The sequence below is a fragment of the Lissotriton helveticus genome, chromosome 2_1 (genome assembly GCF_964261635.1).
Source record: "Lissotriton helveticus chromosome 2_1, aLisHel1.1, whole genome shotgun sequence".
Lineage (NCBI taxonomy): Eukaryota > Metazoa > Chordata > Amphibia > Caudata > Salamandridae > Lissotriton > Lissotriton helveticus.
Genome location: NC_136059.1, coordinates 536205062 through 536221257, shown reverse-complemented (window position 1 = coordinate 536221257; position 16196 = coordinate 536205062). Strand labels below are relative to the sequence as shown.

The 16196-nt window shown below is 44.5% G+C and overlaps 1 protein-coding gene and 1 long non-coding RNA gene across 2 annotated transcripts in view; one reads left to right on the top strand and one right to left on the bottom strand.

The window, feature by feature from the left end:
* The window catches only part of CENPH (centromere protein H), a 213946-nt gene extending 207929 nt beyond the window's left edge, over positions 1-6017 (bottom strand). The window contains exon 1 of the mRNA XM_078675195.1: positions 5813-6017. Coding sequence (XP_078531321.1) covers positions 5813-5856 — 44 coding nt within the window. The 5' untranslated portion in view covers positions 5857-6017. The remainder of the gene's footprint in view (positions 1-5812) is intronic.
* A 208-nt stretch (positions 6018-6225) lies between these two features.
* LOC144818114 (uncharacterized) lies at positions 6226-13720 on the top strand. The gene is made up of 2 exons (XR_013607044.1): positions 6226-6367; positions 13434-13720. It is a non-coding gene; the product is annotated as an uncharacterized LOC144818114 (long non-coding RNA).
* Positions 13721-16196: the final 2476 nt, after the last annotated feature.

The following is a 16196-nucleotide window of genomic DNA, read 5'->3' as shown; positions in this document are numbered from 1 at the left end:
GTCATCACATAGTAATCATTCCTCTCCCAAAGAAATTACTACTTTTGTGAAGTCCAGGGCTAGGTGACTCTTTTGGATGTGCGCTGGTTCAATGGGATTTCTTTTCGCTATTTATGTGGTTGGCTGCTGGTTCCTCCCAAGAATGTTTGGCCATATACTGCAATGCACTGAGCAATACACCAAACATTACAGATTAATTTTCCATTGATCGTGAAGCAGCAGGGTTTTTGTCTTGTTAAAAATGCATTTAGCACCATACCTATGCCAACGCTTATCAGGCCTGCAAGGAAAAGGTAGGCTTAGATTATCATGGACCAGCTGTAGAGTAGTTAATTAATTGCTTTATTGTATTGAATACTCCTCTTCCTTTTTGTATGTCAGATGTGTGGTCTTGTCGGAACTTAGCGAAAGCGGTTTAATATAAATAATACATTACAAATGTCTAACAGTCGTATTAAATGTCTCAAGCTATTGTTTTTCTTAAGACACATTTTAACATTCTTCGATATCACTCATTGCCAGAACTGAAAGTAATGGGAAAAATCACAAAGAACATATACTAAACTTTACTTCTCTCAACTGCTTTGATTTCAATATTTAAAGTGGCACTGACTTACCAGCATGTGCCATCCTTCAGTTTTAAGAGCAATCCCTTTCTAAAATGTCATCAAATCTGGATCGTTGTCTGTCAGGGTGAGAAGACCATGCAAAGCAGCAATAATCCCACATAAATTGTACCCTTGTCTTAAGCACCCCTGCAGGTTTCAAATTGATCTGAAACAATATTGGATTACCTGTTCCTGGTGATCTATATTAGACTGATTATAGGAAAAGCAGCCACTGACATTGTTAGACATTACCCCAATTTATCAAGATCATACATACTGTATTCTTTAAAGGCCCTCAGCGGGTGGCTTGGACGCACTGTGTTGTCTCAGGATACCAGTGTACTTTCTGATTGAGTCTACATATTCCATATCTGATTTTTTTTATTGCTTTATAAATTCAGAAAACGTTCCCCCCCAAAGTCTGCTGATTTCCCTACCCTGCCACTTCCAAATAGATTGTGAGCAAATGGGTAGGAAAATAACAAGTGCGGAAATCTCATAATAATATGCCATAGACAGCAGTGCTAGAATAACCCACAGGCTTGTACAACAATGCTATGGTTCACTTATGTGCTGCTTACAGGATCATAGAGCAGACATTTCACATAAACGTGCATGTTCAAGTCTTAGGAAAAAGAAATTATATCATATTAAGTTTTTCTAATGTGGAAGATGAACGCCTTGGCACAACTCATGAAACAGTCCATGATGTATGTGTATCTACTACCAAAGAAAAAAATCTGCAATACATCTTGTGAGCTTTTACTTAGTTTAGCTACAGGAGCAACAGGGGTAATACAGGTAGGACTGGGTAGTTATACAATCAGCCACGGTATATTGGTTAAGGCGCCCACCCCAGAGTGGTAGGCAGTGACCCTTAGGTATGACCATTACTACCAATAGCCAAAGTGTATACCATACAGTGGCTGCTCTTGAGCAGCAGGAACACTAGCAAAGAAGTGGGCCTCTTACTACCAACATAATAAAAATGGACAGTAAAAGGGGAGTTTAACTATATACTTTGAGCGGTATACTCCGGAGAAGCAGAGAATCAACTTTCAATTAACAAATCACAGCATGTGTGTAATGAGTCTACTTAGGACTTCACGCTGCAGACCAAACCAAAGCATGGGCATCAGCATATGAGAGCTAGCCTTAGCAGGTAGCATGTGATTGTGGAACAGCAGATGTTTGTAGAGGCTTGAAATATTGATGACGAAGAATCAGTACAACGAAAACAAATAATGTCAACTAAAATACATTATTAAATAATGTGCCTGTGGTATGTGATTTTGTTGAATTAGGAATGAAAAATTGATTGAAGAGTGGTAGTATTTAGTTTTTTGGATGCCATTCCTATGTAATCCATTTCATCCATTCTAGTAGCAATACATCGAAAGTGACCTAATGCGACCCCTCTGAATGTCCGTAACATATCTGCCTTCTTGTTTTGAACAACAAACATATCAAATCACACAGCTACTAAAAAAACTCCCAATTTCCCACGTTCCATCCACACTGTGAACTCCAACTAACAGTGACTAAAAACTTTCCCATAACTGAAGCTGCCTTCCAATATAAATACCATAAGCTTAAGAGTGCAGTACTTGAAGTTCTATTGACAATGCAATACATGCACATGTGACTACCAGTGGCTCACCGAGATGCTATCCCGACCACGATATACATCCCAGCCTATCAGTTATGTTTGTGGAAAGAAAAAAAAATTAGCTTTTAATCATAAAACGTTGTTAATCACGTTTACATACAATATAGCGTAACTCTTGAAAGAGAAAGAGTAAACCTATATCACAGCAAGCAAAATTACCTTCGTGGTCATACCTATACATCAGCTTGCATACACTTGTATAAGATTAGAAAGATCATAATATACTTTATGAACAACTGCTTACTCTAGCGCTTTATTTTAAATTTGGCAGGAGAAAACATCATATATTCCAATTCCATTTGTTGTATCTTTTTCTTCACAGATAGGAAGGCTGCCCTTGACGTCTGGCTATATTAATAAAGATCCTCTTGAGTGCAAGTCCTTTTTTCTCAAGCCAATTATAAGACTCTCAAGCCAATTATAAGAGTAAGTCCCTCTCTTTATAATTTAGTAACCTGGAAATTATATGGATGGATGTGCCGGCTCAACTACAAAAACGTTAGACACTTCTGTTTCTCCAAACAGTTGCTTCCGTAGTTTCTCTCCAAATAGATCCATACGACCAGTGATAGAGGTCTCTGAGAGACCTATTATGTGCAGGTTATTACACTCATATCTTGCTTTCAAGTCTTCCAGTGTGGCAAGTATGTGGTCTTTAGCTTTCTCTAGCTTTTGTATTTTTATATCCTGAGCAGCTATGTCATCTTCCGCATCAGATATGTGTCTCTCTGGCACATCCAGTCTCTATGCATATTTATCCAGTAGTTCCTTCATGTGATCAACTTGGACAGTAAGAATGTCCATTTTGAAGTCTATGGAGTTGAACTCCTCCTCATCTTGAGTAACAAAGTCTGAACATCAGAGTCCTCTGCATTATCTTCTCTGGCCCCAATGTCCCATTTGTGCTCTTTCATTCTCCTTCATGTTAGCTGTTTCAATTGAGGTGCTTCTGTCTTACCAATAACATTGGCCCAGGATCAACACTATAGTGGGGTGAGGCAGCGGCAATGTAGTGTAGCACCTTGTATCAGCCACCTGTTGAATCAGTTTCCGCTGTTGCTAAAGCAAGGAGTGGATCCCAATAGTAAGCAGCACCAGCCCCAGCATTTTGATAGAGAATTATCAATATGCTTTGTAGGCGAGGCCTCTGGTGGGTGACACTAGTGAGGATTTGGGATGCAGCGTTAAGGGGGAACCTACCACATTGGAAAATGGGCAGTGCCAGGCGATTCTATCTTTTATCTCTTCCATACTCAGGGCTCTCCAATCATCAGGCTCATGCCGTCCACCGCGTTCTCCCATGAGAGCCTCAACAAACCACAACGTGAGACCTTGATGCTTTGAGGGGGACTTTGTCCTCCTGCCCTCCCACCTTGCCACTGATCGACATGGAAGACAGTCATAGAATGCCTGATGTACCACACTGCGAGGTTTCTCCTTGGGTCCCAACCACTAACCAGTGTGCTTCATCTGCCAGGGTGATTACACATCGTATCACACCTCCACACTGCCTAACCTTCTGCTCTTAGTCTTAAGTCTGGTGAAGAAGCACTGCCCCTCATGCAGGCTGCGCCATTCATACACTATGATCTGGGTGGTAAGCCACAATTGAAAATGTCTTCTGCGAGTCTGGAATATGCATGGAGCTCTGGTTAGCCATCAAAGCTTGCCAATGGGTGAGGGGTTGGTGTTCACTAGTGTTATTTCGAGGCTGGGATCTGAGATCTACTCTAAAAGCATGCATTTTGATTGGTTACACTCTGGTGGGAACCGCACCGCCTTTGGCCCCGGGCACACTGGCTTAGTCAAGACATTCAAAACCTTCCAGCATGCCTACAAATCAGAAACCTAGTTCATCCCTTACAACTAATGGCAATTATTACTATAATACAAATTAAACGCACCCATTCTAAAGACAAAGGGCCAGATTTCAATTGCGGCGGACGGGTTACTCCGTCACAACGGTGACAGAGATCACGTTTGCCGAAATATAAATCCATTGGTTATAATGGGATTTTTATTTCGGCTGATGGGATATCAGTCACCGTTGTGACGGAGTAACAAAACTGGGCTATGATGACTGGATAATAAATTGGCTCATAAAATGAGAAACTCTTCAGTTTGCTCTCTCCTTCACTTTCCTTGAAAATATTACTGGAAAGACTATGGGAAGAAAGGGATTACTGTAGTCAGACACCTGGTCACAATGAAACAACCTCCACCATTCACTCAACTGGAAGAGAAACATAAACTGCATAAAGATAGATCTATATAAATGTCTAAAACTGAAAGTTGCAGTATCAAAGACAAAGGAGGCTTGTCACGCAGAGCACCCAACCTACTCATACAAACCCCCCACCCCCAGAAAGGTCACATTGCTGCAAAGTGTACAGGTTTTTATTAACCTACACATGAAAACTTACTCTCAAGACTTAAGAAAAATGGGATTCCATCAGAGCCCTTCTTAACCTACCTCCGATATACCAGGAAGCAAGTGATTAAATTAGTGCTCATAGACTACAGCAAACATCACCCTAGACTTGTCCAAATTAAAATTTTGGTCTGTGCACGGAAATTTCGGGACCTCATAGAGACTAAATAAATTACGTCCCAGCACCACCAATGATTTTTGGAATTGTGTAAAGGAGACTGGTAATTTAAAACGAAAGATACTAAATGTCTGCTGTACTCGCCTATTCTGGAATAAAGCAAGTTATTTTACAAATAAAATTCTAAACGCAGATTAGTCCCTTACCTATAGTATGCTCTTCCTTTGCATATTTGCCTGTAACCATGTGCCAAAATTAAAACTTTCTGAAGTATGGGTCTCGTGATAGTTATTGGAGTCAGATAAATCCTATCTGAATTTAAAAGCTCTAAGCAACTGTCAATTCATACATGATGGGCTTGACTCTTCTAGAGATGCTGACAAAGTAATGATCAGTATTCTAAATAGGAATCAAGGATCACAGCAATTATGGGATATGTTACTCTTTCCTGCAGCAATCTAAATCACGTTGATACGTGCTTCGACATACGATCAACTCATTTGACATGGCTTACTGCTTTGAACTTTCTTGACCTAGAAAATCTAGGATCCCGAAGTAACAGAACATATAATATGAGTGTATGGGGAATGCGTTACTGTTGTCATTTTATAACAAAAATTACTGATATCGTTACATTTTGCACTGTGCATGTCCATTTGGGATCACCATCTCGTGTTCCGATATCATTTCCCTTACATAGCAACTTGGAAACGTGTATATCCACTACCGTCCAACTGTGTAATATGCCTTAAGTATATAATGTAACATTTTTACATTTTTGCGTAAAATGACCAAACAAATACATGCATGCGTCCAATGTTGACTTGAAATTGTTGTGTACGATACATTTGCAAGGGGTTTTCCCCTGTTGTTTATTGTCATTAAAATATTATCGGGTGGGAGGGGACAAACAAAGGGCAGAAAGAAACAAAATCATAACATTGTACTCGGGTATTTGCATAAATATAGAGCTCTGTTTCACACACCTATAGAGGTTTAAAATGTTGTCTTCACTCTTCGGCTGGTCCATTTGACCTTCTGGGGTGCCCGAGACGTAATATCGAACTATTTCGTCACCTGCCCGCAATTTTCTAAAACCGGCCCGTTAATCGAGACAGACATCCATTGCTTATTTTTCATCGTTTCGCGGTTACCATTCGTAAGTACTTTAGCACTTCCGGGTTTCATAATAACCAATACCATAGCTGAACATACTTTAGGAGTCATTTAGGAGTGGGAAGTACCGAAAACCTGTAAGGTGACTTCGGATTGGAGGATTGGAGCACCTATAGTAACGCCTACTGTGCTGCTCAGAATTCAGAAGTGCTGATTGGTTGCGTCTTCACGTGCTTCTCAATGAGACTCAGAGCCGTCTTTCTTCCTACAGTCTACCGATGCCGTCTAGTGGCCTGTTGCCGCTGGTGTTCCTGTAAAGCACTCCAATACCCTCGGATAGAGTTCGTGCTATATAAAACTGAAAAATAAATCCTTCCGAGTGCAGTGGTGCAGAGCCAGTGAGTCTACAGCGGGAGGAGAAATGGGTAAAAAAACACAATGATATCTAACTGTTTTGTTGTCATTTCACCTTCAGGTAAAAATATATAAAACTAGGAAGAAAAATTCATGCAAGGTAGAATAATCGGTTGGAAATGCACTTTTCTTCCGTATGAAAGCCCAAATGATTATTGCACTTGCAGCAGAGATTTTATGTGTGTAACCAGACAGTGGCAGAACTGAATTCTATGTCAGTCCACCGAGGCTCAAATAATGCTTCTCTAACTTTACTGACAATAAAGCAGCAAAAGAGTTAACTTTAAACAAGCTGACTGCGGCCGCCGCTGGGAGGTAGGATTGCGTCCTGCGCTACCCGGGCTGGTCGAGACTCTCGCTGCAGCAGCTGGCATAATTTCCTCTACCTTCACTTCGGTGGAGACCCCCACCGAGGGAATCCTTCCAGCGCCTGCCTGACTCTAAGATGGCTGCCGGAGGCGACTTTTGAATGGCGATCGCCGCTTACACTGGCTCGCCCCAACTTCTCCCCGGCCTCCTGCTAATCCGGCCCTCTCTTGGATTTTTGGCCTGCCTCCCGACCTGCTGCCAGTTTGGGGCCACTGCCAGTGCCGGAATGCCCTGGGGCCCTGCAACACGGGCCGGATCTCCAGACCACTCACCCTCCCCCTCCCCCCCACAGGGCACCAGTGTTCTGAATGGACTCCACACCGCTTGCGGGTGAATCCACACACAACCCACCGGCAGCCGTGCAGCGCCCCATGGCCAACGCGTGACTGTACCAACAGCGTCAACATGGCCTTCACCACCTGGCGCACTCTCTCCCCCACCGAGACGGCTGACTGCAAGCTCTCCAAGATGGTGTCGCGCCTGCGGCTGGCCTCCAGCTTAATCTCCCACCTTCACTCCTGGACTTCTTGACTTTTTGCTTTGTCCTGACCATCACTTTGCTGCTGTTTTCGGACAGTTTCGATGGACTCTAGCCCTCCTCCCATTCCCTCGTCCATCAACCCTTTTCCCCGTGGATGATCCTCAATTGTTCCCTCCCTTTTCCGCTTCCCCTTCTCTCCATACCCTTGCATCCCTCCCACCCTCCCTTTGTTCTTTGACTGCATCCACACTTATGGAACTCTGCTCTTTGACTTATTGTAATAACTCTAATCAATGGTATTTGCTTTAGACCTTGCACCATATACCTTGCCTATGTGACTCTTTAGTATATCCAGTCTTATCCCCTCCCTATGTATATAGAGATAACTCTAATCACTAGTGTATGCAGTAGACCTTTGTACTCTCTACCATTCCTATGTGTCCATTAGAGTATATCCGGTCTTATCCCTTCCCATGTATATAGAGATAACTCTAATGACTAGTCTCCTATGTGACTTTTAGAGTATTTCCATGTGTATCCCTTCCCTATGTATATAGAGATAACTCTAATCACTAGGACATGCAGTAGTCCGCTTTGCTCTCTTCCATTCCTATGTGACTTTTAGAGTATATCCAGTCTTACCCCTTCCCTATGTATATAGAGATAACTCTAATCACTAGTTTATGCAGGAGTCCGCTGTGCTCTCTACCATTCCTCTGTGACTCTTAGAATATATCCATGTGTATCCCCTCCCTAAGTAGATAGAGATATCTCTAGTATATGCCTAGAGTTTATCCATTTGTATCTCCTCCTTGTGTGACTCTATCTCTTGTAAATTTTTTCAGTTTGTACCTTTTTTTGTAACGCATGTAATCCTAAGTCCGTATGTTTTCAACTGGTTCTTATGTAAGTCAACAATTTTGCAAATCTGTTTTTCCGAATGTAACCATCAGTCCTTATGGTTGAAACTGGGTCCTATGTAAAGCGCTCTGACACCTTCGGGTAAAGTTCGCGCTATATAAAATCGCATAAATAAAATAATAAAATTAAAATAAACCCGGAAGAACAGCCTCCTCCAGGTATGCACCAATAGCATGACAACAATCAGTATATAAGGTCCCAGTGACGTAAGCACTTCCTCTTTTTCTTTGCTGTTGCAGCAGCGAGATAAGTGTTTTTTTCATTCTTATTAATAATTAATTGCTTGTTTATGTTTGAAACTTTGGCGCGCTGCGCTCTTCATGTTCAACGCGACCTTCGCGTCTTCTTTTGCTTGCGTGGGTGGTCTTTTGACTGCCCGTGTTTTCTATGTGCGTATTTCGTTTTTCTTCTGCGCATTTGCATGGGCGCGTGTCGCGCTCTCTCGCGCTTATGAAATTATTGTGCCTTACTTGAAGTTGAGGCTTCAGTGCCCCTTCGTTTTCTTTCTTCTTGTGGGCTGTGGCGAGGGAGCGGAGCTACGCACTTCGGCGCGCTCAGGGAGCAGGCTCTGTTTAGCCCCGCCTTCGCGTGTCTGCGCATGCGCGAACAGCCGGTGACAGGATTTCTAGCCCGGCTCTTCACGCTGCATTAACACACGCATTGCCTGATAAATCCCAGGCTCCAAAGCGTTTTTCCAGACTGAGTGCTTGGCATTATGGGAGTTATTTCAGGGCTTACTCCTGCCACTTCAAATTTGTTTGTTTAGACCCAGTCTTTTCACGTTTGACTGTCTGTGCTCTGTTAGCCCTTGGGTCCCCCCCCCCCTCTTTTGAACTCCTTCAAAATCTCCTATTATAATTATGGCGTACTACGCTGAGGAGGAAGATAAGTGGGTGGAATTCAATGAATATGAAGAGTATGTGGAACCATACACTGAAACTTTGGAGGAGCATTCTGCTGAAACCCGGGATACCCACGACCGGAGTTCTATGAATAAGGCGCTTCTTAAGACGCTGAAGCCCTTGGCGAAGTCTCTGACTTCGAAGAAAAGAAAGTCTAAATCTAAAGGCACATCTTCATCTTCTTCTCGTGCTTCGGCTGAAGCCTTGTTAAATGTTGCTAAGACTGTGTTTTTAGACCATGGTTCCTTTGTTTTGCTTGTTTTTGTTTTGCAGAGTTTTATATAGCGCGAACTAGACCCGAACCGAATCAGGTATCAGAGCGCTTTACATAGCACCAGTTACGTCCTTGGCAGATAAAGATGCTCAGGACGATTCTACGCCCAGTACCAATAATTCTTCTGATTTCAGATGACTCCGATAAACCTAAAAAGAAAGTCAAGAAAACAAAACACACCTTCTATGATGCTCAGGATGTGGTACAACCTAAAAATGTATTATTCAATCCTCAAAATTTAATTCATCCTCGGTCCACAGAATGGCAACCTTGTGTGGAAGTTGCGCATTATGTCCAAAATAATATCCGCCAAGGTTTTGAAAGCCAGGTCAGAGCTTCGCTTCGGTCTGAGTGCCCTCGACCCTCTTTACTTGGCAAGGTCACTGATACGCCAGATTTAGACCCAAATATGGCTACTTTTATGCGCAAATTTGCTAAGGACCATAAGAAGGGTTTAGATAGAGCCTGGAAAGGATGCCAGGATAAAATTTTGGATATTTCTGGCCCTTTAACAAAAATTTTGGAATGCCGCAGTGGTGGCTAAAGATAAGGGTACCTCTCTGGACCCTTCGGACATCATGGAATGGGCGCAACGCGCCATGTGTTTTTTGGGAAACGCAAATGTTGCTTTGTCTACTGAACGGAGACGTTCAGTTTTTAATGCGGATTGATCCACAATTAGCTGAGATGGCTACCACAGAGCCAGGTTCCCTGGCCAATGAAATGCTTTTTGGAGAGGACTTTGTTAAAAAGATGGGGAAATATGTTGCAACATTCTCAGCTTTGGACAAAGCGCAGGCTAACATAAAAAAAGTATTTCATACTGGTGTTTTTAATAGGGCCGGCCGCTTTAGAGGTCACGGTTCCGGCCGTGGAGGACAACAGACCTCTATAGGTTCTGAGCAAAGGGGCAGAGGAGGTGCCCAGAGGTCCAAATTCTACCCCACCAAGGCTAGAGGCGACAGAGGCCGAGGTCAGCGAGGCAATTATCGAGGACAGCAGTACCAGTCTGGAGATTCCTCGTATTCAGGTACCCATTTTGCATTACGGGGGATCAAATGGTGGGAGGTCGTCTGTCTCAGTTCCTTCCCAGGTGGGAGGCTCTGTCTTCGGATCCTTGGATCCTACAAACTGTTCAGGGTTTTCGGATAGAGTTTTATTCCACTCCTATTCAGACGATGTTTCCAAGACCTCTAAGTTTTTCCCCCGTAGAGATGAGTTTCATCGATGAAGAGATTCAGTCTTTGTTGCTCAGAGGGGCTATTGTGCAGATGGACCTGCATCCACACAGGTTTGTGAGCACAATTTTCCTTGTGCCCAAGAAAGATCTGGGTTTCCGTCTTGTTCTCAATTTGAAAGATTTCAACGTGAGCGTAGTGTATCGCCATTTCAAAATGGAGGGCATTCATCTCTTACGAGACATGTTGTTGAGCCACGATTGGATGGTTCGGTTAGACCTAAAAGATGCTTATCTGACAGTTGCCATTTTTCCTCCTCATCGTCGTTTTCTCCAGTTTCAGTGGCGCACTCAATGGTTCGAGTTTACGGCCATGCCCTTCGGTCTGTCGTCCGCTCCATGGTATTTCACAAAACTCATGCGGCCGGTGGTTCAGTGGTTAAGGGGGAGAGGAGTGAGACTCATTATTTATCTGGACGACATTCTGATAATGGGTCAGTCTGTCGAGATAGTTCAGTTGCATCTCTCTTGGACTATCAGTCTTCTTCAGGAGTTAGGTTTTCTCCTCAATGTTCCCAAGTCTCTCCTGATTCCATCTCAGAGGATCGAATTCTTGGGTTTTCAGGTCGATTCTGTGACGTCTCAACTTCTCTTACCTCTCAAGAAGAGGTCCGCCATCAAGAAGGAATTGAGGAGAGCGCCTGCCTCTCCGACAATATCATTGAGGACCTTAGCCCGCCTTGTAGGGTTGTTGGCAGCGTCCATTCAAGTGATTTTTCCAGATCCCCTTCATTACAGGGCTTTACAGAGGTTGAAGATTTTACACCTTCGCAAGGGTCTGCATTATGCAGAACAGATTGCACTCTCTCAGGAGGCGCGTCTGGAGATGAATTGGTGGTTACAACACATGGATGCTTGGAATGGCAAGGCCATTTTTGCGGAAATCCCGGATGCCATCATCGAGTCCGACGCCAGTAGTTGGGGCTGGGGGACTCGTTGCGGGACTTTGGAGACCGGTGGTCGTTGGTCCCAGGAGGAATTACGTCTTCACATCAACTGCCTAGAGCTGTTAGCGGGCTCTTTTGCTATTCGGACTCTTTCTCCTCAGAAAGCAAGTTGTTGTATACTTCTGCGCATGGACAACATGTCCGCAGTGCGCTACATCAATCGTCTGGGAGGTACCAGATCCCGACTTTTGGTAGAAATCGCCAAGGATTTTTGGCATTATTGTCTGGACCATCACATATCTGTGACGGCAGAGTACATTCCGGGTTCCTTGAATGTGGTGGCAGACTGGAATTCCAGATTCCTGCGGGACTCCAGCGATTGGAAACTGCATCCCTCTGTGTTCCAAGCGTTGAACTCCAAATGGGGCCCGTGTGTTCTAGATCTCTTTGCCTCTCGACTCAACAGGCACATTCCCCTGTTTTACAGTTGGCGTCCGGATCCGTTAGCGATCAGCTCTGACGCCTTCATTCAATCATGGACGACGGGCATTCTATATGCATTTCCACCATTCGTAATGATTCCGAGATTGTTGGCCCACACTCGTCGACAGAGGGCGGAAATAATCCTAGTGTCACCTTGTTGGAAAGCTCAAGCGTGGTTTCCAGGAGCAATGACGTTGTCATGTGCTCCTCCAGTTCAAATCAGGTCCTTTGTTGACCAACTCTGTTGGTCTTCTTCATCCGTTGATCCTGCAGGGTCAATTGCCTCTCATGGCGTGGAGACTTTCCGGCGACGCTGGCAAGTGCCGGGAGTTTCGCAAGACGCTCTCTTTTTCCTCTCTCAATCTTGGGTACCCTCCACTCTCAAACGTTATGAGTCCGCTTGGCGGCGATGGGTGCGTTGGTGTGGTCAACAACAGAGTGATCCCTTGGGATCCCGAATCTCTGTAATTGTGAATTTCTTATCTGAATTGGCCAAATCTGGTATGGCTTTCAGGACAGTCAATAATTTTCGATCAGCCCTTTCAGCGGGTCATCCTCATATTGACGGTAAACCAGTAGGTGAACACCCTTTGGTTTGTAAGGTTCTACGAGGTATCAGGTTAGTAAATCCTCCTCAACCCAAATATCATACCTTATGGGATGTTTCCATTGTTCTAAGATTCTTGCAGTCTTGGCCGGCTAACGAGGGTTTGTCGCGCAAACAATTATCGGCCAAATTGACTCTATTACTTTGTCTTATATCATGTAGACGTGTGTCTGATGTGCATGCACTAGACTTAGCAGGTAGAGTATTCACTCCCTCTGGAGTTTCTTTTACCATTTCTCGTCGTAAAAAGACAAATTCAAAATGTGTTTCTTACCCTGCTTTTCCACATTATAGCAAACTTTGTGTTGTGCAATGTTTGAAGGTCTATGAAGACTGTACTAGAGAATTCCGAAATGATGTGGCAGGCCAACTTTTAATTTCTCTTCAGAGACCTTTCCGCCCAGTCTCTTCAGCTATACTAGCCAGGTGGGTTACCTGGCTTTTGACCTTGGCTGGCATTGATTCCTCTGTTTTTGGTGCACACTCTGTTAGAGGTTCTACGGCTTCTAAGGCCCTTCTCACTGGGTCTAGGTTACAAGACATCATGACTTCGGCGGACTGGTCATCTGAGTCCACTTTCAAGACCTTTTACCACAAACCTATTGTGGATATTGCGTCGGTGGTGGTGGAGCAACTTTAAACTAGCATTATTTGAGCCTCCGTGGACTGACATAGAATGAAAAATTGTCTAGCATTCGCGACAAATAATTTTCAATTCTATTAAGGACACGGAGGCGAGAATAATCCCACCCAGGATGTTACATATTATTTACTGTATTATTGTTAAAGACTGCTTTATATTGCATGCATTTCTGATGCTATGCTTAAACTCTTGTTTTCTTCCCTACCCAATTCTCTTTGTGACTGTTTTTCCTTTCAGTCCGACATGGGTATTATGGCTATTTTTCTTTTTCAGGTGATCAAAACACCGAATCCTGAAGATTCAGCTATCCTGATGTTCTTCACCAGTCCTCTGCGTTCCTGGAGGTTTCCTGATATGTTCCATTCAAGTTCCTTTGGATTCGAATTTTGTTACTTATAGACTTTGCAAAGAAAGAGGAAGTGCTTACGTCACTGGGACCTTATATACTGATTGTTGTCATGCTATTGGTGCATACCTGGAGGGGGCTGTTCTTCCGGGTTATGCTTGTTTAAAGTTAACTCTTTTGCTGCTGTATTGTCAGTAAAGTTAGAGAAGCATTATTCTCGCCTCCATGTTCTTAATAGAATTGAAAATTCTTTGTCGCAAATGCTAGACAATTTTTCATCCTGGTTTGCGCAGTGGGGCAAAATGACATATTTTTAGTACTACGTCGGTCCCATACTGTGACTGAAAGCACTGTGAATATGCAAGTTATTATTTTAAAATTAAAATATGACTAGGGGTGTTGAGACATGTGCAAAAAGATTTAGGGGCACATTAGGGTGGCGGGTGGGCTTTGCCCACCCACCCCCCTATCGGAAAACAGGACCTCCCGCCTTAAGGGCGGGGGTCCCGGGGGTGCCATTAGGATGTGCCCGCCACAGTGGCGGGCACATCCTGTATTCTCAGCATTGTGGCGGGCAATGCTCTCTGCACCGCCCGCCACAATGCTGACAATACATCACAGCATTTTCATTTGCAAAGCGGCAGGCACCGCGCGGTGCCTGCCGCTTTGGAAATAAAAATGAAGGGGGGTACTACAGGTACCCCCCCGTGTGCACCCCCCCACTCACCTTCACTCTAGGGGCCCGCAGGAGGCCCCCAGAGTGAAGACCGCCTGCCTTTCCGTGGCGGCATTGCCGCCACGGAAAGGCATTGCACTCTTGCCATCGTAATATGGCTGGTGGTGTCTAATAGACACCGCCACCATATTAAACATTTTCCGCCCCGGCCGCAAGGCGACCGGGGCGGTAAAGTGGCGGGCGGTGTTTTTCTTCCGCCGTGGTCCCCCCCGCCATACTAATATGGCAGGGGGGAATACAGGGAAGGATGGCGGGCGGATTGCCCCCGCCAGGCTGGCGGTGGCTACCGCCAGCCTGGCGGGGGCAATCCGCCCGCCATCCTAATGGACCCCTCTGTGTTCAAGGTAAAACAAGTGCCTTGAAAATATATATTTTTAGTAGGATGCAATTAGTTTCTTCTTAGTGAAACCCTTTTGTAAGTTTCTGTTGGAAATGCATTTTCCAGAACTCAGCTGCATTATCATGCATAAAATACATCTTTGTCACCCCAATGCTTCAAATAACTCCCAACTATTAAAGCAATATCATGGACTCCCAAGTAGCCTTTTGATGTGCTGATTTATCTATTGTACATATTTATATTTCTTTGAGGTAACAGGAAACCTGATAGGAAGGCATGCTTCTTCTTTTGCTGTTTGCCTCTACCTTGGTTTCACGGTACAGGAGCACTCCACTCCTTCTCTTTCTGCTGGAGGCCCCCAGAGGTCGACATTAACCGTTCAGGGATGGCTGTTTTTTTTAACAAAAAGTACTGGAACTGTTTCTGAAAATTAAAAGATTGGGAACTTTGTTCTCATTAGATCCCGCCCACTTCAACCACTGGAGGAAGAAGGGAAAGGCAAGAGGAAGGTGGCAGCACGGAATTAAGAATCATGGGTGACCCCTAGGAGGTGGAGGGATGCTTCGGTCAGAGTAAGCAATGAATGGACTTGGTCACCGGTCCCCTGCGGCATGCCTCGGCCTGGTGTGCAGTCTTCCCCACCACTGATCAGCGCAGGGACCCTTGCATTAGATGCTGGGGGCTGTGATGCGGAGTGCTTACAGAAGTCTCATTCCAGCAGAAAGTTCACAAAAACAAGAAAGATGAAAAGCTTTCCTGCCCTAGCGTTCCTCCCAGGCAGGGTGGGGGCGTTTTCTTTTGTTGGTTCTTCTAGGCCCCACTGTGTCGGAAAGATTTGCAAAACACCCCTCCGCCTATAATAATGTTAACAATGTATTCATATAGCGCTTCAACCTACAGTTCTTTCATTTCGAAGTGCTGCAGATAGCAGGTGTTAATGTTAACAAATTTAAGGGCCCTAGACCAATCTCGAAAGCCTGAGCTGGGTAAAATGGGATTCGACAGGCAGATCACCAGATGTTAGCAGTGAGCATTTAACGTGCCAATCCATCAGGAGACGCCATCTCCTCTTTGTGGCCTGTTTGTAAATTCCAGTTTATTTTTTTATTTTTTTTATTTTGCTGAGTTTTATATAGCGCAAACTAGACCCGAATCGGGTATCAGAGCTCTTTACATAGCACCAGTTGCATTACATGAGGACACATTCATTTTTTTTAGGCAGGGGAGATTAAGTGATTTGCCTAGAATCACAGGATGTTCAGCTTCAATTCCGAGACTCGTACCCAGTTCCCCAGATTCGAGGTCGGCCGCCCTAGCCGTTAGGCCAACTCCTCTCCCCAGTTGTCTATTCTACCTCTTTTCTGTAACTCATTGACATTCCCCGGCCATAGCATTCTCATTGTGTGGCAAGAAGTCCTTCCTTCAAGGAGCTCTGCTTCTTCCACAGGACAATCCCCGGCACTGGATCGAACTGGACCGGCCCCACTTCTGGGCACTCCCTGGGCCCGAAAGTCCTGTGAGAGCCTTCTTCCCGCGGAACTCCCTCCCAGCCAGAGTGAGACATCTCTGCACGCAACTCGAGATCTGAAGAGCTGGACGGACCCGACTGCTCCC